At 41.2% G+C, this 22,466-nt stretch overlaps 1 protein-coding gene across 5 annotated transcripts in view; it reads right to left on the reverse strand.

Moving 5' to 3' along the window:
- The window catches only part of ZFX (zinc finger protein X-linked), a 70,492-nt gene that overhangs the window by 31,319 nt on the left and 16,707 nt on the right, over positions 1 to 22,466 (reverse strand). For 2 of the 5 annotated variants that reach the window (XM_078064464.1, XM_078064463.1), the window contains exon 2: positions 313 to 401. In XM_078064464.1, coding sequence (XP_077920590.1) covers positions 313 to 373 — 61 coding nt within the window. In that variant the 5' untranslated portion in view covers positions 374 to 401. Of the gene's footprint in view, positions 1 to 312; positions 402 to 21,622; positions 21,642 to 21,995; positions 22,283 to 22,466 lie in introns of those variants that run through there. The other 3 variants (XM_078064466.1, XM_078064462.1, XM_078064465.1) reach the window with 3 other exon arrangements.

A 22,466-nucleotide genomic window follows, 5' to 3' on the forward strand; every position in this document is an offset into this window, starting at 1 on the left:
GATGTAAGCAAGGAACATTTTCAAAGGGAGAAGTAACCAGACTTAGCACCGTAACTGGGCAAGATGCAAATAACTGAAGAGAGCACTGGTGTTTTAATACCGCTGCTGTTATGGAGAAGAACATGAATACTGGTTGTGAGGGAAACACATTTTTAAGGACAGGAATAATAATGTGCTCATTTTAACAAATGTAGGCGTGACGGGATAAAAAGATACCTAAGTGTGAGTATCAATGTGAGAGTCTAGCAATTCATCCACTTGATAGCCAACTCCAAATTTGGTAGTTGGGAAGCAGAACGACCCAAGTTATACCTGTTGCATCAAAAAATGAGTGTGGCTCTTGTGGTTGTAATTGAAGTCCATCTTCATCCATGGCCTTTAATTCTCATCAGTCACAGCTCCTAAATCAGAAAAAAGTAAACCAAGCATTACTTTTTTAATATCATGTATTAAAAATCTCATTATATTTATATTTCTGAAACACTCAAAATTATGTGAGAGATGAACACCTATCAAAAATTTATCTATCTAAAATGAAAGAGAACTTAACTGATGTCCGATGATATATGGGCATCTAGATGACAGGAAAGGCAGATAAACCAAACAAGTCAGCTGTGCCATTTTTTTTTTTTTTAAGATTTTATTTATTTTGGGGGGGGAGCAGGGGGAGTGGCAGGCAGAGGGAGAGAGGGAGAAGCAGACTCCCCACTGAACAGGGAGCCCGATGTGGAGCTTGATCCCAGGACTCGGAGATAACGACCTGAGCTGAAGGCAGTCACTTAACTGACTGAGCCACCCAGGAGCCCCTGTACCTAGCTTTTTAATTGAGATACTGCTTTCACACGTCAAGTATACACATCCTGATGGATTTTTTTTAAAGATTTATTTATTTTAGAGAAAGAGACAATGCGGAGTGGGGGGTGAACAGAGAGAGAATCTCAAACAGACTCCCCCGCTGAGCGCAGAGCCCAAAGCAGGGCTCGATCTTACAACCCAGAGATCATGACCTGAGCTGAAATCAAGAGTCGGACACTTAACTGACTGAGCCACCCAGGCGCCCCATATCTTGATGAATCTTGATGAATTTTGACACAAGCATAAACCTGTATAATCACTAAACTACCCAGATCAGGATCTAGAACATTTCCAGCACCCTAGCACTCTTGTCTCCTCTCAGTCCGTATACCCCATATTCCCAGAATGGTAACCAGTTTTATTAAAGTTCAATTTAAACACACTCTACAGCTTACTGGGGGGAATTTTCTGCACAATTTCCCCAACACTTCTCTAAATTTAACGTAGTCTATCTTTCAACCAATACTTTAAACAACTGTAAAAATTCAAAATGTATAACTATAGTAAACACCCTTTGGGAATTCTGCCTAACTTACATTGACCCCTCTTAACTGACCCTCCAATCTAGAGAAGTAAATTCCCACAGTGTATTTATGCTCTCCAGGGCACAGCTCACTGGCACTAGGTATAAAAAAGTAAAAACAAGTTCATCTGTGAGCATAACAAAATCAAAGTCCTATCCCTGAGAATCTGAAACCATGAACAAGGGTCAGTCTTCTCCCCACCACTACCACCACTGGCTGTAACACAGGAGATGAGGAAGGACATTTTCCAACTTCAGGTTAGACTAGCGAGATAAGGTTTACAAATAAAAAATAAAAAGAATCCAGAGAATGCCCGGAGAAATAAAGTAGAGGGAGTAGGGAGGGGAGGTATAACAACAGGTTCTAGACCTTTCTGAAGTCCAGCTATAGAACCTTATCTGCCTTAGGTTTTTACAAGACAACCCAATGACCTTAATGCTCCCTTTTCTACTTAAGCCCAAACTTACAAAAATCAAAAAAACCTGGGGCGCCTAGGTGGCTCAGTCGGTTGAGCAGCCGACTCTTTGGTTTCTACTCAGGTCATGATCTTGGGGTTGTGGGATCAAGCCCTGCATCGGGCTCCTGTGCACTCAGTGGGGAGTTAGCTTGAGGATTCTCTCTCCCTCTGGACCTTCCCCTGCTCACGCACATGCGCTCTCACTCTCTCTCTAAAATAAGTAAATCTTTAAAAAACAGACCAAAAACTTAACCAATTAAATAATACACTATTTAATACTAATCACTAATCAGGGATTGTGGTTTACTCATGTTATAAATACGGCATAAACCGCCTCCCTCATTGGTTTCCTTATCTACTTTCTCACTTTCTAATCCAGCCTAAATAGTACTATTCAGATGCATTTTTCTTTTACATTTATCATTTTTTGCTGATGATATAAGTACTGAATGCTTCTTACTAAAATTTCAAATAACAGAAAGTGCAATTTTTTTGAAGTATATTATTTTAGTAATCTCTACACCCAACATGGGGCTCAAATTCACAACCCCCAGATTAAAAGTCCCATGCTCCAACTGAGCCAGCCAGGTGCCCCAAGAGTCATTTTTCTAAAGCATCAGCTAGATGGTGTCATTTTTCTAAAGTTGAAAAATGTTTAACGGCTCCCTGCTGCTTCCAAATAAAGTTCACACTCCTGCCATCTAAATTCTGGCCCCAAACTATCTTTCCATCATTCTCTCCCCTACCTTCCCTTCAAGCACCTTCCCCCACCACTGCATGCACACACTTCAGCCAAACAAAAATGTCCCATGTCCCTAATAAGACCCCAGCTCTACACTGAGCTCAGGGTTTCTTCTACCTGGAACACCTTTCCCTTATCAACTCTGCTTAGACCTTTTCCCCAAGTCTCCTTCCCCACCAAAAAAGAAAAAGCTGAAAATAATCTCTCCTTCCTCTGAATTTCTGCCGCACTTTTATCCTTTTACTCTGATTGTACTTGTTTGCAATAAATATTTATTTATACATATCTTATTTTCAGATGTTAAACTTACATATAAATAGTTCTTAAATATCCATGAAAAACTCAAAATAACATGAATGTAATAAATGGATTTTCAACATGTCATCTCTGAGACATATTCTATTCATTTTCAAGGAAGGACATGTTTTATTTATTCAAACTGCTTCAAATTAAAAGGAACAACAAAAAATTTTTCAACTATGAAAAATGGAAACTATACATGCTCTGAATAAGTTGTCAACTGCTCTCTCCCCATTAAAATCACCTCTGGTGGGGCACCTGGGTGGTTCAGTCGGTTAAAGGTCTGCCTTCGGTTTGGGTCATGATCTCAGGGTCCTGGGATCAAGCCCTTCGTGGGGGCTCCCTGCTCACCGGGGAGTCTGCTTCTCCTTCTCCCTCTGCCCCTCCCCCCACTCATGTTCTCTCTCGCAAATAAATCTTTAAAAAATAAAAAATAGGGGCGCCTGGGTGGCTCAGTTGTCAAGCGGCTGCCTTGGGCTCAGGTCATGATCCCAGGGTCCTGGAATCGAGCCCCACGTCAGGCTCCCTGCTCCGCGGGAAGCCTGCTTCTCCCTCTCCCACTCCCCCTGCTTCTGTTACCTCTCTCACTGTGTCTCTCTCTGTCAAATAAATAAAAATCTTAAAAAATAAATAATAAATAAATAAAATAAAATCACCTCTAACCATAATGCTTTCTCTTCTCCCCACTTTAAAAATGTAATTACAAAATGATATAGTAAATTAATCTTTTTTTTTTTTAAAGATTTTATTTATTTATTTGAGAGAGAATGAGAGACAGAGAGCATGAGAGGGAGGAGGGTCAGAGGGAGAAGCAGACTCCCTGCCGAGCAGGGAGCCCGATGCAGGACTCGATCCCGGGACTCCAGGATCATGACTGAGCCGAAGGCAGTTGCTTAACCAACTGAGCCACCCAGGCGCCCAGTAAATTAATCTTCTAAACATAATGCCATACCAGTACCTGAAATTAAGCCAATTAAGAGGGCAATAAGGATCCGTTAAGGTATTAAGGCCCCCTCTCCAGTTTCCCTACATAAACCCAATCCCATCAGCTCTAAGAATTCTCAACCTACACACTAACTCTTTTGCTGGGTATTCATCCTCCTTGGCTTTTCTATTAGAGTTTGACAGATAATCACTCCCCTGGATTCCAAAATTCTCTCCTTCCCTCATTTCTCTTCCCACCTTCCCAACTGCTGGTTACTCTGCCTCCCCAACTCCTTACTGCAGCCTTGCTCCAGAAGGTACACTCAGCCCTCTTCTCTTCTGCTTTTTATTCCACAGTTTCAACTACCATTTACACAAAGATGAGTCCCCAAATCCACATACTCAGGGTAGCACCTAACACTTCCACCAGACTGCCTGTGGAATATTTTCATCAGGATAGAACCCTGCTTTCTCCTGACATGACCACTATGGCCTTTTCCTTCTTCCTGCTTAAATTCAGTCAGGTTGTCAGACCTTCTCCGTTTCTTCTCCACAACTTCTCAGGAATCTGTCCCTCTCTTTTTATTCCCAGTGTCACCGCTTACTCTCAGCTTCCTATTTCCCCATCCCCTCCTCCCCCCACCCCCAACCCAGCACCAGGGGATGAAAATAGCCTCTCCACTGGCCTTTCTGCCACTCCCACAACAAATGACAAGGAATCCTGTTAACATGTGAGGGCTGGGGCCAAGTCCTGAGCAGGCATTCCTGCAATCTGCATCTGCTGCACACTGATCCTGTGAAGCACCGCTTTGATCACAGCACTCCCGCTTGCAGTTCCCCAATATGCAAGCTGCTCTAAAATGTTAACCCCAGCTATCATAACAGACTTATTTGCCATTATTCCCATCATTTTACATCCTATCCGTTTATTTTCTAACAGATATTCTGGCCCAAATGGTTGGTATCCACTCACCTTATTTTTGACATAGGTGAGCAGTAATTATTAAACAGTTTTGACTGATTATTTTTCATTCTATTTTGTCATTACAAAATTCTAATCCGGAAAAAACATGTTTTGTACTTCCAAGCGGAGATGACTATCCTTCAACTTTGTAACCCCTGTGGGGTTAGAAGTAATTCTCTCTGACATCAGAATGAAACCAATGTTCTTAGAACAGAAGCTACTTAGAAGAGTTCTCAGGATTGCGAAAAACTTAGAGTGGGGAATGTGCACTAATAACATAACTGAAATTGCCCCTGCCTTTGCTGCAACCAAGTCCAGAGTTGAATCTGGAGACAAATAAGCAGAATGGTTCAGAGAACCAATACTCTAACAATTTAGGTGAACACATACTAACGTTTTGTCTGATTACCAAATGTCCTCAAAAATACTTCTGGGACCCCACTCTCACCTCAAGGTTAGTAAAATAGTCCCTTCCCAGTTGCAAAAATCATGATCCTAAACATGGTGTGGAAGAATTCACAAGAGAAAAACATACAGTTTTAAGGGAAATAATGGGTTGAGAGAAACTCAAAAAATTCACAAAAACTTTCTTCCATTCTTTAAAATAAAGCAATAAAAATACCATACCAAGTTAATAGGTATAGCAAGGGCATTTATCTATCTTAAATTAGGGATAGCGAATATTTCCATCTTGGATCTCTTGATGCCTAGACACTGTAATGATCCCCCTTCTTGAGCAAGTTAACAAGGTACTTACATATTTACTTTGCTTTTTGCAGCTATTATGCATACAAGAATTACTTTTCTGCTTTTGGCCTCCCAAAAACTCACTGCTTTTTAATTTTATGACTCAATCCTAGTTCCTCTCCCTAAGTCAAACTCAGAGAATTAAATTGTGCTATACACAGTAAATGGAATTGCTCAAGCTGCAAGAAAGGCAAAAAGCAGATCTGTCTCTAAGAGAATTATTTTTCCTTTTTCTTAAGTAAACTCTACCCCCAAAACAGGGCTCGAACCTGCAACCCCGAGATCACGTCACATTCTCTACTGAGATTTTTCTTTGAGCAAAAGTGGAACTGGTGAAAATTTACATTTAAATCCTAATTAACATCTTCCCTCTTAAGCTACATTTCTTTCCAATTTTTTCCCCACGTTGTTCGATGTTGGCCATTATTTCTTCAGATACCTAATTTTCAAGTATGGAATTATATTTCACTTCTTTTACCAATTCAGCCCTTAAATTAAATTTGCCTCTAAGCTAGCCACTCTTAAATTCGTCAACTCCTCTTTATTTTCACTGCTACCTCTCTAAAAAACTCTGGTTGTCTTACATCCAGAACCCAATGGGGCCTTTCCAATTAAAAGACTTGAGCCCTGGGAGGCCTGGGTGGCTCAGTAGGTTAAGCGTCTGCCTTCGGCTCAGGTCACGATCCTAGAGTCCTGGGATCAAGTTCCGCATCAGGCTCCTTGCTCAGTGGGGAGCCTGCTTCTCCCTCTGCTGCTATGCCCTCTGCTTGTGCGCTCTCTGATAAATAAATAAAATCTTTAAAAAAAAAAAAAAAAAGACTTAAGCCCTTCTAGGGGGCGTCGAGCTGGCTCAGTCTTAAGAACATGCGACTTGATCTCAGGGTCATGAGTTTGAGCCCCATATTGGGCAGAGAGATCACTTAAAAAGAAAAAAAAAAAGACCTGAGCCCTTCTTGAACTCAAGGAATTTTCTTCTGTTGTTTCTATATTTCCTTCCATTTTCTCTGTTCATTCATATTAGAATTTCTACTATATGATGTAAGGACTCCTAAATCTACCCTCCATGTTTAATTTTTCTTCAAATTTTCTTTCATATTTTCTTTCTACATTCTCAAAACCCCTAAACTCTTTTTTCTAAGCTAGCTAATTTGATCTTCACTTCATCTACTGAATTTTTATCTAAAAGGTCATATTTTAATATCAAAATAAACTTAGTTTCTTTTCCACAGCAATCTTTTCTCCTTTTTTGGGTAGATATAGTATCTTCCCAAATATCTCTGAAGATTTGAAGTTAACTGTGTATTCTAAATTAAACTGTCTCCTCTGCTGTCTCATTATTAAATCGGTTAGATTTGGTGCCTCTTTTGAACTGCTGATTTTCCTCAAAAGCATGATTTTTCTAGGTTGTCAATATCTGTAGATGAAGGTCAAGACCAAAGTTACATTCTGATAGCTGGATTGTATTTCCTCAGCTCAAGTGAGAATCTCTGTTTGCCTAAAAATAAACCTAAATTATGACCACACTGAGAGCTCTAGAGTCTAGAAGAATGAGGCCAAGGGAGAGAAAAGAACCATGTAAACAGCCAGGCTTTCCTTCAATGATGGACAAGCATCCCATCTTTCTGCTACTGGAAGTCCAATAGCCCTCAGGTTGGCTACAAGCTACCTAAAGCACTGCCCGTTTCTCCCCACAGTACCCACTTTGGAATTTCCTATGGACAATTTGTAAATCAGAGCACTGAATTTCTGGCATTACCTCAGGAGGAAAACCACATGAGAAGACATCTATACCAACAGGTAAATGACTTAGCTTTTCATGCCTTTAATTAACTGGCTGTGGCCACAGCTTGCTCTTTCTCCTAGGACATCCCTGCTTCTGAGATCAGGAATGCAGAATGAAATTTCTGGATGGTCCTTCTGACTTTTTGAATAAGGCTACAGGTTCACTAAGCTCCCTAGGGTTTTGCCATTAATTGATTCCCAACTGCTTTATTCAACCAGAAATTCGTCATATTCTGGTTTGCAAGTGGCATACCTCTCAGGTTTTTTTGTTTCTCTGGATTTCTCTACTTCTTCCTCAATATGATTTTCAAAGGAAAAAAAAAAGTAAATATGTGTGTTCTCTAGTCTATCTTGAATCTGAAATCATTATGAACTTGTGTCAAATAAAACATGGAAATATATAAAAACAAAAAAACTATGAGAGAAATAAAAAGAAATCAATAGTAGTGACAAGCTACAACTCTTCTCAACACTTGACAGATCAATTACTCAAAAACTAAGGAAAGAGGGGTGCCTAGGTGGCTCAGTCAGTCAAGCATCTGACTCTTGGTTTCAGCTCAGGTCATGATCTCAGGGTCATGACATCAAGCCAGCCCCGCCTCGGGCTCCAAGCTCAGCTCGGAGTCTGCTTGGGATTCTCTCTCCCCCTCTCCCTCTGCCTCTCACCCTGCTCTTGTGCGAGTGCGCTCTCTCTCTCTCTCAAATAAATAAAATCTTAAAAAGAAGAAAAGGAAAAAGATGTACATAATTAACATTATTAATCTAATAGCTTTATTTCAAATTCCATTCCTGAAGAACAGTATATTTTGTTTTCAAACAACCCTGCCCACCCTCTGTGACAATAAGAGGAAGAAAAAATGCTTGCTGCTGTAAATGTCAGAGCCCCGTCCTTCCTTGCCCTGTCCTACTTGGAACTTCTGTACACTTGTTCAAAATTTCAATGCCAAGTTTTTATTACAGATTAGTTTTTTCCATAAAACCATTCTGAACCAGTCAATAACTTCACAGTTTTGGTTAAAGTCTAAGAGTCTGAACTTTCAGAATCTATTAAAATTTGGTCCTAAAATGACAAGTCTTCTTAATGCCTTATTTTTCCAAAGCCCTTATTCATGCTCAGACTAAGAGTTGCCAAAGTACCCTCTGAACCTAGTTGCACTGATGTGCTATCAACACCAAGCACTAGAGTTTTTTTTTTTTTCAAGATGTTATTTATTTGCCAGAGAGAGGGAACACAAGCAGGGGGAGTGGGAGAGGGAGAAGCAGACTTCCCGCGGAGCAGGGAGCCCGATGTGGGGCTCGATCCCAGGACACTGGGATCATGACCTGAGATGAAGGCAGACACTTAATGACTGAGCCACCCAGGCGCCCCTGTTTTTGGTAGTATTCTCTCCAGGTTTGGGCAGGAATATAATTTAACAGTGAGTTAGGATGTCTCGTTTTTTGTCCCCTTTTCATTTCCCATACTCTGGAACATCTACTTTTTATTTAAAACAAACTACCCAGGGGGCACCTGGGTGGCTCAGTTAGTCAGGTGTCTGCCTTCTGCTCGGGTCCTGATCTCTGGGTCCTGGGATCGGGCCTCCCGTCCCCACGTCCCGTCAGGCTCCCTGCTCAGCGGGCAGTCTGCTTCTCCTTCTCCCTCTGCCCCTCCCCCTGCTCCTGCTCTCTTGCAGAATAAATAAAATCTTTAAAAAATTAAAAAAAAAAACTACTCAGTTACATTATAATATAAAGGTATTTTTTTAAAGATTTTATTTTTAAGTAATCTCTGCACCCAACATGGCGCTCAAACTCACAATCCCGAGATCAAAAGTCACATGCTGTACATACTGAGCCAGCCAGGTGCCCCAGAAAGGTATTTTCTTAACAGTTAAAAAATACAACAGGGGGATGCCTGGGTGGCTCAGTGGGTTACGCGTCTGCCTTTGGCTCAGGTCATGATCCCAGGGTCCTGGGATCGAGTCCTGCATGGGGCTCCTTGCTCAGCAGGTAGCCTGCTTCTCCCTCTGCCTACTGCTCCCCCTGCTTGTGCTCTCTCTGGCATATAAATAAATAAAATATCTTAAAAAAAAAAATACAATAGGAATGGAGTGCCTGGATGGCTCAGTCAGTTAAGCATCTGACTTCAGCTCAGGTCATAATCTCAGGGTCCTGGGATTGAGCCGTGGAAGAGAGCCCCACAGCACCCCACCTCAGGCTCCAGGTTCCATGCACAGCAGAGTTAGCTTGTCCCTCTGCACCTCCCCCAGCTCATGCTCACTTGTGTGCGTGTGCTCTCTTGCTCTCAAAGTCTTTTTTAAAAAATACAATAGGAATGAAATACAAATACATGCTACAACATGGATGATCCTCGGAAAGAATATGCTAAGTGAAAGAAGCCAGACACGAAAGACCACGTATTAAATGTCAAGAATAGGCAAATACGTACAGATAGAAAGTAGATTAGTGGTTGTGAGGGGTGGGAGTTGGTGACAATGATTGCTAATGGACACAGGGTTTCTTTTGGGGGTGATAAAATGTCTGAAAATTAGTGGTGATGGTTGCACAACACTGAATTTACTAAAAACCACTGAATTGTATATTTTTAAAGGGTGAATTCTATAACAATTTTATAAATTATAAAAAACACACGAGTATAAGCAAATCTTAAACTAGTGCATGCTACAACATGTTTTTGGATAGGAGAATGATATATCAACTTATAAAAAAAGACATAGATTAAATTAAGGTAAAACACTAGAAATATTCCTTCTAAAGTCAATTAAGACAAGGACACCCCGGGGGGGCCTGGGTGGGTCAGTCGGTTAAGCAACCAACTCTTAATTTTGGCTCAGGTCATGATCTCAGGGTCATGAGTCTAAGTCCAGCACATAGCTCTGCACTGGGCGTGGAGCCTGCTTAAGATTATCTCCCTCTCCCTCTGTCCCTCCCCCCCAACTCGCAAAAAAAAAAACAAGGACACCCATTAACACTATTATTAAGATTACATGAGAATTTATAGCCAATGCAATTAGGTAAGATAATAAAATATAAAATACAATTATTATTTAAAAGAAATTATACTTATTTATGTATGATCTAACTATGAAATCCAAAGAAATCAACTGAAAAACTACCATCAGTTTAAGTTTTATAAAGTGTGCTGGTATAAAATTAATAGACTTGAAGACAAAAGCTTTTTTAAATCCCATTGATAAAAATACTTGAAAACTCTAAGTGTGATTAAAAAACACAAATATATAGATAAATCAATCTTGCTCTTCAAACCCACAACTATACTGTCAATTAATCTTTGACAAAGCAGGAAAGAATATGCAACAGGAAAAAGATAGTCTCTCCAACAAATGGTGTTGGGAAAACTGGACAGTTACATGCAAAAGAATGAAACTGGACCGCTTTCTTACACCACACACAAAAATAAATTCAAAATGGATGAAAGACCTAAATGTGAGACACGAAACCATTAAAATCCTAGAAGAAAACACAGGCAGTTAACTTCTTTGACATAGGCAAAAGCAACTTCTTTCTAGGTATGTCTCCCGAGGCAAGGGAAACAAAAGCAAAAACAAACTGTTGGGACATGATCAAAATAAAAAGTTCCTGCACAGCAAAACAGACTTAAAAAAAAAAAAAAGGGGGCGCCTGAGTGGCTCAGTCGGTTAAGCGGCTGCCTTCGGCTCAGGTCAAGATCCCAGGGTCCTGGGATCGAGCCCCGCATCGGGCTCCCTGCTCAGCGGGAAGCCTGCTTCTCCCTCTCCCACTCCCCCTGCTTGTGTTCCCTCTCTCTCTCTGTCAAATAAATAAATAAAATCTTTAAAAAAAAAAAAAAAAAAAAAAAGATGTGTGTATGTATGTATGTATTTTGAGAGAGAGTGCAAGCGAGCAAGCGAGCATGAGTGCGGGGGGGGGGGTGCGACACAGAGGGAGAGGGAGAGGGAGAGAGAGAATCCCAAGCAGACTCCCTGCTGAGTGTAGAGCCTGACACAGGTTCTCAATCTCACAACCCTAAGATCATGACCTGAACCAAAACCAAGAGTCGGACGCCCAACCGACTCAGCCACCCAGGTGCCCCAAGAAACAGACTCTTACCTATAGAGAAAAAACTGACGGTTACCAGAGGGGAGGTGGGTGGGGGGATGGGTTAAATAAGTTGTATGGAAGTGCTGAATCACTGTATTGTACACGTGAAACTAATATTACACTGTATGTTAACTAAATGGAATTTAAATAAAAACTTAAAAAAAAAGTCTTGTTCTTCAATATGTTGAATAGTATCAACTCTCCCTTAATTAACCTCTACATTCAATTGAAATCCCAATACACTTTTGTTGTAAATCAGCTGATCTTATATATGTAGGTCTTCTTTCAGACTGTTCTATTCCACTGATCAATCTGGCTTTGTGCCCACTGTTTTAATCACTATAACTTTATAATAAGCTTTGATATATAGCAGTGTAAGTCTTCCAACTTCTTTTCCAAGATCGCCTTTGCTATTCCAGGCCCTTTGCATTTCCCTATAAATTTGAGAACTGGTCTATCAAAAAAAAAAAAAAAAAAAGTCCTGTTGGGGTTTTGTTTGGCATTGCATCGAATCTCTACATATCACAACTGACCTGTCTGTAATACTGATACTTCTGATCCATGGATGTTGTATCTCTCCCCACCACTTCTCAGTAAAGCTTTTACTAAAGGTCTTAGTATGTTTTTATTTAATTTCCAGTTAACACAAAGTGCAATATTAGTTCCAGGTACACAATACAGTGATTCAACACTTCCATATGATACCCGGTGCTCATCACAACAAGTGCACTCCTTGATCCCCATCACCTGTTTAGTCCGTCCCCTCATCCACCTCCACTCTGGTAACCATCAGTTTATTCTCTATAGTTAAGACTCTGTTTCTTGGTTTGCCTCTCTCTCTTTTTCCTCCTCTGCTCCTTTGTTTTGTTTCTTAAATTATACATATGAGTGAAATCATATGGTATTTGTCTCTGACTTATTTCGCTTAGCTTAATACTCTCTAGCTCCATCCATGTTGTTGCAAGTGGCAAGATGTCATTCTTTTTTTATGGTTGAGTAATAGGTACTGGCTTTTAAATTTGACTTTCAAATTGTTTATTGTTAGTATAGAGAAATATAATTAATTTTTGCATATCAATCAATGCTAACCAACTATAATGCAACAATATTAGAAATAAATGTCCCAGAAACAACAGGAAAAAAATCCCACAGATTTAAAAACAAAGTTCTAAGTAACTCAATGGGCAATAGGAAAATTATGAAAATCACAATATATTTAGAACTAAATAGGGGTGCCTGGGTGGCTCAGTCAGTTAAGCATCTGCCTTTGGCTCAGGTCATGATCCCAGAGTCCTGGGATCGAGCCCTACATCGGGCTCCCTGCTTAGCGGGGAGCCTGCTTCTCCCTCTGCCTGCAGCTCCCCCTGCTTGTGCTCTCTCTCTCTCACCCTCAAATAAATAAATAAAATCTTAAAAGAAAAAAAAGAACTAAATAATAAAAATGAATTCATGTCAAAATCATAGCATCTAGTTACAGTTCAGAGAAAAATTATAGTTTTAAAGGCATATTAAGAGCAGAAATTAAATATTAATGAGCTAGGGGCGCCTGGGTGGCTCAGTCGTTAAGCGACTGCCTTCAACTCAGGTCATGATCCCAGGGTCCTGGGATCGAGCCCCGCATCGGGCTCCCTGCTCCGCGGGAAGCCTGCTTCTCCCTCTCCCACCCACCCCCCCTGCTTGTGTTCCCTCTCTCGCTGTGTCTCTCTCTGTCAAATAAATAAATAAAATCTTTAAAAAAAAAATTTATGAGCTAAACCTTCAACTAAAATTTTTTAAATATCAGAATAAATGCAAATAAAGTAGAAGGAAAGAAATATTAATCATATCAGTAGGAACAGAAAGGATCAATAAAAGAACTATTTGGAAAGCCTTAATAATATAGGCAAGTTACTGGTAGTACTGGTCAGAAAAAAAAGAAACTAATGAAATTAATATTTTAAAGTCATTATCAAAGCCTATATTTTATACCAGTATATCTGAAAATTTATATTTTTCTAAAATATTGTTCCTTTTGTATAAATAACAAAAAAAAAAAACCCCAAAAGCCAAAAAGACTTCTCATGAAACTATTACTGTATCAAAAACCAAATCACAAAAAATACCAGTTTCACAGATGAATTCTACCTGACCTTCAGGAAACAGAGCATCTCTATTAAATACAACTTGTTTAAAATATAACTCATCCTATGAAGTTAGCATAAGCTTATTATCGAAACAAAACAAAGACTACACCAAAAAGGAAAAGTATTTGGCAATAACAAAGGGATGCATATATCCAGGGCATCCAAAGACAGTTTAAAATAGAAAATCTAGGGATGCCTGGGTAGCTTAGTTGGTTAAGGGTCTGACTCTCGATCTCAGCTCAGATCTTGATCTCAGGGTCATGAATTCAAGCCCCATGTTGGGCTTCACAATGGGCATGGAGCCTACATTAAAAAAAAAAAAAAATCTATCAATGCAATTCATCACACCAACAGATGCAGCAAAAGCACTAAAAAAAAAAAAAAATCAACTGTTCAAGACAAAAACTCTAAAATGATAAGTAGAAAATAAACTAATAACATCTATCCCCTCAAAAAAAAAAACCCACTACAGCATGATATTTAATGTTAAAATATTAGAAGCACTCCATTAAAGTATCTAGAGAAGGATGCCTGATACCAACGCTTCCATTCAACACTGTGCTAAATGCATTAGTCAATGCAGATCCAAAAAAAATAAAAAAGAAACAGGAGGCAAAATCTAATGGAAAAGAAGAAATAAAACCTTCATTATTCACACTCAGCTACTTAGAAAACGCAAAAGAATTATAAACTATCACTTGCACGTTTCATTCAATCTAAAGATACTACCAACTATAAGATGCACCCTTGTTTTACATACAACTAAGAAAAAACACTGCCAATTAAACTGATGTCACACTTTTTTATCTAGAATTTTCATTTTAGATTGAGACCATTCTTTTAGACTTATATTTTATCATATCTTGCACATATATAGAAAGAAAAATAAAAGCAAAAAGAAATTGGTATGATTTTCCTAAAACTTCACATTCAGGGTCCTACCACGGATTGCTTTTCTACTCAAAGCTATCCAATCTTTCTTACAATATTGTCCTCTGCCAACAGGAGTGTTGGTGATGCAGCATTTCTTAAAATGCTCCATTATCATCTGTGGGATTTTCTTTCCAGTCAGACATCCACTTCACAATTTCTGCCTTCAGCTGTAGTGTTTGGCATGAAATAACAACACAACAATGCACATGCTCATTTAAGTGATGACAAAATGAAGAGTGCTGACCAAGTGTGTGCATGTGTATGCAATGAGAACTATATCATAACTGCTGCCTGAACGACAGTGATTATAAGGTGGCCTACCGAAAACCTATTTTGATTTTATAAATTCTAAAATATAGGGGAGAAAAGTGCATCTCAGAATCTATGAAATATAGTAAGAGCAAAAATCAGCAAGGTTACATGATGAATACACCTAAGGCCGTAGTATTCCCTATACATTAGCAATAACTAAATAAAAATAATAACTAATAACAAAATCCTATTCACAACAAAAATTGCATAGTATCTAGCAAAAAAATCTAACAAAAGTTGTGCAAGAGCTTTATGAAAAGCAGCAGAGCATGCTCAGATTGAAATCCCAGCTCCACTACTTAGTATGTATACTATCTATACGTGTCTATATATTTATTCTATAAATTTGACACAAATATAATAAAAATCCAAATTTTTCATAGACATTGACAAACTGACCCAAAAATAAAAAGAAAGAAAATAGCTTTAAAAGTTTTGAAGAAAAACAACATATTATAAAGCAAAAAAAAAAATTTTTTTAGTTATAAAGCTATCATTATTAAATCAGAGTGATACAGATATAGAGAGTTAAACAGACCAATGAAAGCAGAAGAAACTAGAAACAGATGTGTATATATGAGAATACAATAAACCTCAGGAGTTTCACTATAAATCAGTGGGGAGAAAGGCTGAATTACTCAATGAATCCATATTAAAAAAATAAAGTTAGATCCCTACATCACACAATAGAAAAAAAATTCCAGATGAATTAATGACCTAAATATGAAAAAGTACGGTATTAGTATGACCTTGGGGTAAGGGAAGAACTTCTTGCAGATACAAAAAAACATAAGTCATCAATGAAAAAAAAATTGAGAAAACTGGCTACCTTCACATTAAGAAGTCCTACACAAACAAGCTAAAAGATAAGCCACAGACTAGGAAATGGTATTTTCAGTATTTATAATTATAAATCATTAGTATTCAGAATATAAAAAGAATATCCACCAATCAATGAGAAAAAGGAAACAACCCAAAAGAAAAATGGACCCAAAGATAAAATAAGCAAATCACAGAAAACTCAAATGGTCAATAAATACGTGGGAAAAAAGCTCAACCTCAACAGTAATCTAAGAAATGCAAAGAGAAAACAGCAATGAGATACAATTTATACACAACAGATTGGAAAAAATTGCAAAGGCTAATCTTTTGGCAGTAGTCTCCAGAAATAGAGGCTGATACGCAGCTGGTGGGAGTGTCAAATGGAACAAAATTTGATGATGCCGCAATTCCCAGTAAAGTTGACAAATGCACACTCCTGAATGTAGCAATTCTACATTTATAATCTCAAGAGAGAAGAACCCTGTGTAAGGATGTTCACAGCAGCATTGTTTGAAACTGCATAAAACTACAAACAACATAATGGCTGCTCCATAAGAATAGATAAATAAACCACAGTATATTTATACATTGAAATACAAGTATAATGAATTAGATCAGTAGTTTTCAAACTTCTTCGTCTCAGGATCCCCTTACATTCTTATAAATTGAGGACCCCAAAGAATTTTTCTTTATGTGGGTTCTATCTTCAGATATTTATAATAGAAATAAAATCTGAGACATTTAAAAATATTTATTAATTCGTTAAAAACAAGCCAACTGTACATAAACACTTATTTTTAAATAACTATTTTTCAAAACAAAAAATAAGTGAAAAGAATAGTATTATTTTACATTTCTGCAAATCTCTTTAAAGATAGGCTTAATAGAGAACAGCTGGATTCCCATAAGTGCTTCTGTGTTCAACCTATTATGACATCATGTATCACGCAGCCTCTGTACAGCACTCATGCAGTGCACACAAGAATGTGGCCAGAAGAATCTTATGGATCCCTGGGAATTCCTAGAGCACACTCTGAGAACTCCTGAACTAGACCCACACACAAAATGGATAAACCTCAAAAACACAATGTTAAGTGAAAAAAAAAAAAAAAACGAGACGACACACACAGTATGATACCATTTATGTAAAGTTAAAACACAAAAACCAATACCTGATAATGGTTTTGGTACATACATATGAGGACAATTGTTACTTCTTGCAAAGAAAAGACAGGAATGGGATTGGGGGGGGCACTCTTTAAATGGATCTGTGAGATTTTCTTTAAACAAACAAAAAAAAGTTATGAAGCAAATATGTAATAAACTATTAAGTTCTGTTAAATCTTGGTGATGCTTGCTTTTCAGGAGTTCTGAAATACTTCACAATTTAAAAATCTTAAATATATTTTAAAAAATCCTACACTTACTTCTCACTGATTTTTCCTTAAAGTGTGCCTCCTCTGAACAAAATATAGTTATGAGATACCTGGATTTTTTTTTTTTTTAAGATTTATTTATTTGACAGAGAGGACCACAGCGAGAGAGGGAACACAAGCAGGGGGAGTGGGAGAGGGAGAAGCAGGCTTCCCACTGAGCAGGGAGCCCAATGCGGGGCTTGATCCCAGGACCTGAGATCATGACCTGAGCCGAAGGCAGACGCTTAACAACTGAGCCACCCAGGCGCCCCTGGATTTTTTTTTTTTTTTTAAGATTTATTTATTTAGGGGCACCTGGATGGCTTAGTAGGTTGAGCATCTGCCTTTGGCTCAGGTCATGATCCGGGGGTCCTGGGATCAGCCCCATATTAGGCTCCCTGCTAAGCTTCTCCCTTTCCCTCTGCCCTTCTCCCTACTTGTGCTCCCCTTCTCTCTCAAATAAATAAATAAAAATACTTTTTAAAAAGATTTTTTATTTTAGAGAGAGAGCACATCCTAGCGGGAGGGCCAGAGGGAGAGGGAGAGAGTATCTCAGCAGACTCCACACTGAGTGTGGAGCCCAATGCAGGGACTGATCCCAAGCCAAAACCAAGAGTCGGACACTTAATTGATTATGCCACCCAGGCGCCCCAAGATACCTGGGTTTTTATTTAAAAAGTTGTTTGGAAAAATAATTCGACAGGAATAAGAATAGATTGGCCATATTAACCCCAAAAAGTTAAGCAGTGGGGGCAGGGGTTACCTAGCTCATGTAGTGTGCCTTAATATGTATATTCCTTGGTCAAAGGACACACAGATTAGATGCCTTACTACCTGAAAACTAATCACCTACAAAAAGTTTTCTATAACCAATAACTGAGATCATTGTTTTTAGAGATAATGACCATATGCCAGGTACTGCTCGAGGATAATAAAGGAGAACCTGCCTCTACATTCAGGTTCAGAAAAGATGACAAAAATATAAGCACACAGTTAAAATTTAATAGGTTAAATACCAAATTAAAGTTGCCCACACTGATATGAGACAAAGAAGAATGAGCCTGGAAAAACAATAGTGCCAATAAGAAAAAGAAAGTGAGACAGCAAGACTTGTTTGAGGGACTCTGGGTTAAAAAACAAATAAGAAAAAAGACTATAAATAGTACTGGACATCTACAATATACCAGATAAATTTGGTTTCAGCCAAATGTTGAGATAGTAACACACCTGGGTAGAGATGGTCAGTAGGCAACTGGAAATGCTAGATGAGAAATTAGAAAAGAGGGTAGGCATGGTAAAGGGACATTAAAACCAAGGGAGAAGATTCAAGAAAAAGGACAGAGGATTGACCTTGAGGGAAATACCATCACAGAAGACAGAAAAAGCACAGAAAGTTTCTGAAACAAAGAACACTTTTATTTGATACACCCAATGACATGTGAAAGTTTCCCAATTTCGGAAATAGTGGATTCAGGAATAAGTGCAATGAAAAGAAATAAAAGTACTGGTGAAGGGAACGAGAAGACAAGTGAGGTTTTTCTAAGATAAGCAAACCTAGGAATGTTTCTAACGAGAGGGAAAGGCACAGAGAGGGCAATGATGCAAGCAGCAGAATCACTGAAAGAGCCCCATCCCGGACGGGTGGAGCAGACAGGCAGAGCAGTTGTGGGCCTGAAGGAGGTCAATTCTTCCTGCAGCGAAAAGAACGGGAGGAAAGCCTAGGTAGAGACAGAGTATGCAGTGGAAAGGAAGGAAACTCAAATGCTTAGATCAGATTGTTGTCTATCTTTCTGGTTTAAGTAAGAGATTAGGTAATCTCTGTGAGGCTGAGGGGTTTCAAGGACGGATGGAAGAGTCTGAGAGTAGAAAAATAGTCTGGAATCACCAGTGTACACAAACACAACACAAGCAAGGTCATCAATGATAATTACGAGTCTGGATGGGGTTAGAGAGGAAGCATTTACAAAGAGCAATGTGGAAAAAAAAATTTTTTTTAATGCACTGTGAGCATGTTTTTTAAAAAAGGAAACTTGAACCTATCTGAAATATACACATAAATTAAGAACTAACACCTCACTTATCCAAAATGGTTGGGTAATAAGGTGTTACACCAGTCAGTTTCCCAGATCATCAAGGTCTACCCTTTCAGGCAAAAACATTTTATACTTAATGGTTTCCGACAGAAATCCTTCTAAACTACATATGATCTGTCTTCTTAACTATACAACTTGAGTCTCAATCTTAACCACCTACTCCTGCTGTACTGCGTGTGCAGCTAGACAGTTCTCTTTTTTACAGCTCTCCTAGGTCTTTCCCAGCTGTCAAGATAGAAAGCAACTGGTTCTTCTAAGTTTATGTTTATCCTTACCACCTCAACAACCGCAGCCCACTTGCTTAGCAACCTGCTTGTAGTCAGCCTCCTACAATGCAGTGTTTCTCCAGCTTTCCTAAACCATGGCCCCTTCCTTATGTTAAACATGAGAATCTTCAGTTCCCTTCCGTCCTCTCCCGGAGCATCAGTGCTCTGACCTCTTGCGGTCCAGGAAAATGGAAAAACTGAAACAACTTTCTAGTCAATACTGACGCTACCTATAGATTTAGATCATAAAATTCGAGGAAACACATTCCCCACACGTCCATCTAGGACAGTCAAATATTAATCAAAACATGAGGTTTGGCTTAGCAAACAGCCTTAACAAAAGGGTAGTTACTCTCACGGGGGGAAGAACAGGGATTGCAAAAGGCCATCTGAAGGCTGCTGCCTTTTGAGTAATCTTTCTTCTAACTTTTCAAACTGACTTCTTAAAAAATCACCATGAGAATACTTACAGGTTCATTGCTCATTTTCGTAAGTAACCCAGAGCACTAGTGCTGCAATTTTCAACCACAATAAATGAAAAGTTAGAAACCTCTCCCTCTTTGTTTACTACAGAAATTATAACTCAGAACTACACGTTATTTGGAGTGAAGTTAGGAGAGAAAAGAGCAGCTCTCTAGTACAAACGGATCATTGAAGTAGCAGCAAAACTGGCTTAACTTCTGAACAGTTTTGATAATCATTCAGGTAGTGAAAACATTGATCCACTTGCTACTCTCATTATTTCTCAACTCTGAAACCTTTCCTAGTCCAATGGAATTGCTAAGTAAATATGAAGCCCAGCTCAGGTGTATCGTCATCCTTCTACGTGAGGGCTTCCCCGGGCAGCCCGATCATATAAGCCCCTCCACCTGGCAAGCAAGTTCTTCCACCTTTTCTAGCCAGGATTCCCACCACCCTCCCACCTTCACCATCGACTCCTGCCAAACTACAAATACTTGCTGCTTTGTTTTTAGTTTTGTTTTTTTCCAAATACTATTTTGTGAAGAAGCTTCACCCTTGAAATGCCCTTTCCCCAGGCCCCACCTCTGCTTAACAAAGTCCTACCCATCCTTAAGTAACCTCAAAATGTCACCTACTTCAGAAATCTTTTCCTCATGCTCCAAATAGAAACTCTGCCTTCCTCTGAAACCCCAGTAATTGCTTGTACCTTTTCCGCAGCACTTGAGTGCAATTCACCACGTCTCCTCCGCCTCTGAACAGCGAACTTCTTGCAGCCACCGTATGCATTACAAGAACCTTTCTAATCTTTCTTATCAGCCAGCCCAGCGCATCGGTAACACTGGGTTCCAAGTTTACTGGGGAGTTGTGCAGTATGCAAACAAAAGTCCTTTAAGGGACAGAATGCTACCTAAGAATTTTTCAAATCAAATAAACTAAAAAACATGGCAAGCAGATGAATAAATACTGCAGCACTAAGAAAATAAAAAACTTTCTACCCTTCTTACTCCTCAAAAATAAGTTAATACCAACAGATCACGAATAGCTTAAATGGACCTTTTCAAGAAAGTTGTTTTCAAATAAATGAGTTGAAAAGACTCCTTTAAAAATGTATTCGTTTTCGTGCTGTGCAAATTACACTTTGCCCCCTGTTGGATAAAAGAGTGATGAGAACTTCTTTCCTATCGAATTTTATTTTTATTTCTTTATTCAGGTACTAGAGAAAGCAATGAGTGTTGGAAAACCGCATCTAGGGCACCATAATAGCCACGTACGACGCTGAGTAAAAATAAAATGTCGTGGGGTTCCATTTGCCGTAGTGAGCCCAGATGTCTGGGCTGCCACCCGTCCCGACAGCCCCCGTGTTGCTACACGAGCGGGAGAAAGGCGCGGGGCCAGGGACGCTGAGAGACGAGATGGCCGCCTGCGGCAGCTCAGTTAAAATGCAGCGGAAGCAGCAGCCAGTCACGGGGCTGCGGGAGGGAGGGCAGCAAGGTGGCGCTGCCGCCGAGCGCCTAGAGCCTGAGCGCCCATCATGGCGGCAAGGGCAATGGCCGCTGCGGGGAGCGAGCACGCCCCCTCCGCGCGCACACGCTGCCGTGCCGGGCCTCGGGGGCCCGTCACCGGAGCCGCCGCCGCCGCCGCCGCCGCCGCCGCCGCCCGCTCTCCGACCCCCCCTCACGGGCTGTAGCGGAATTTTCTCCTCAGACACCGCCTTCAAGATGGCGGCTCCCCCTCCCGACAACCCCCTTAATCGTCCCCTGCAGCAGGCGCCGAGCCGCCGCCATCTTGTCCCCCGTCCCTCCCCCCCTCGCCGATATTTACATAGCGAAAATCGGCCCGGCCGGCCTGCGGCCTTCACCTCACGCCTGCAGCCTTCGCCTCCTTGCCAGGCCTCGCCCCCGCGCGGTGCCCCGGGCAGGCCGCGGCGCCGACCCGACGCCCCTCCGCCGCCTCCCGGGCCACCGGGCGACCCTCCCCCAACCCCCGCCCGTTCACGGAGCGCGCCTCCGCCGCCGCTCGGGGCAGCCGGGCTCCTCCCCGGGCCTAACTGCGGCCTCCTCGGGGCCTGCTCGGCACCACGCGCCGCACCGCCCGGCCTAGCGCGGAAGGGCGCCTCGCGGGCCGCCGACCAGGCCGGGACCAGGCCGCTGCGCGCGCGCTAGGCCCCACGGCCGCGGCGGCGCCCGGAACTCACCGGACGGACGTGCGGGCGGTCGGCGACGGTGGCGGGTGCTGCAGGCCGGCCTTTCTCTGGAGCACTGGGCCGGGCTCCGGCTGGTGGGGCGGGCGGAGGGAGGGAGGAGGGGCCGAGCTCGGAGCTGACAAAAAGCGGCCCAGCTCCCCGGCACGGGCCCGCCGTCAGCACGTCACGTCACTGCCCGGGAGAGAGACCCAGGAAAATGCGGAAGGGTAGATAGGCCCCCTCCTCCGCCCGGTGTGTCCCCTTGGCGCCCCGGGTCGGCGCCGCTCACGCTCCGCGACCGGGGAGCCCAGTGGCCTCGCTGCGGCGGGGTCTCCGGCGGCCGGAGTCTCCGTGACAGCGCCCCCCTTCTTTCCACCTCCTCCGCGCTCCCGCCCGCCGCCGCCGCCGCTACACACGCGCCGCTGCCGCCGCCTCGGCCGTAAAGCCCGCGCGGGGCCGCGGTCCTTCGACCCCGTGGAGAGG

Source organism: Halichoerus grypus, chromosome X (assembly GCF_964656455.1).
Source record: "Halichoerus grypus chromosome X, mHalGry1.hap1.1, whole genome shotgun sequence".
Classification (NCBI taxonomy): domain Eukaryota; kingdom Metazoa; phylum Chordata; class Mammalia; order Carnivora; family Phocidae; genus Halichoerus; species Halichoerus grypus.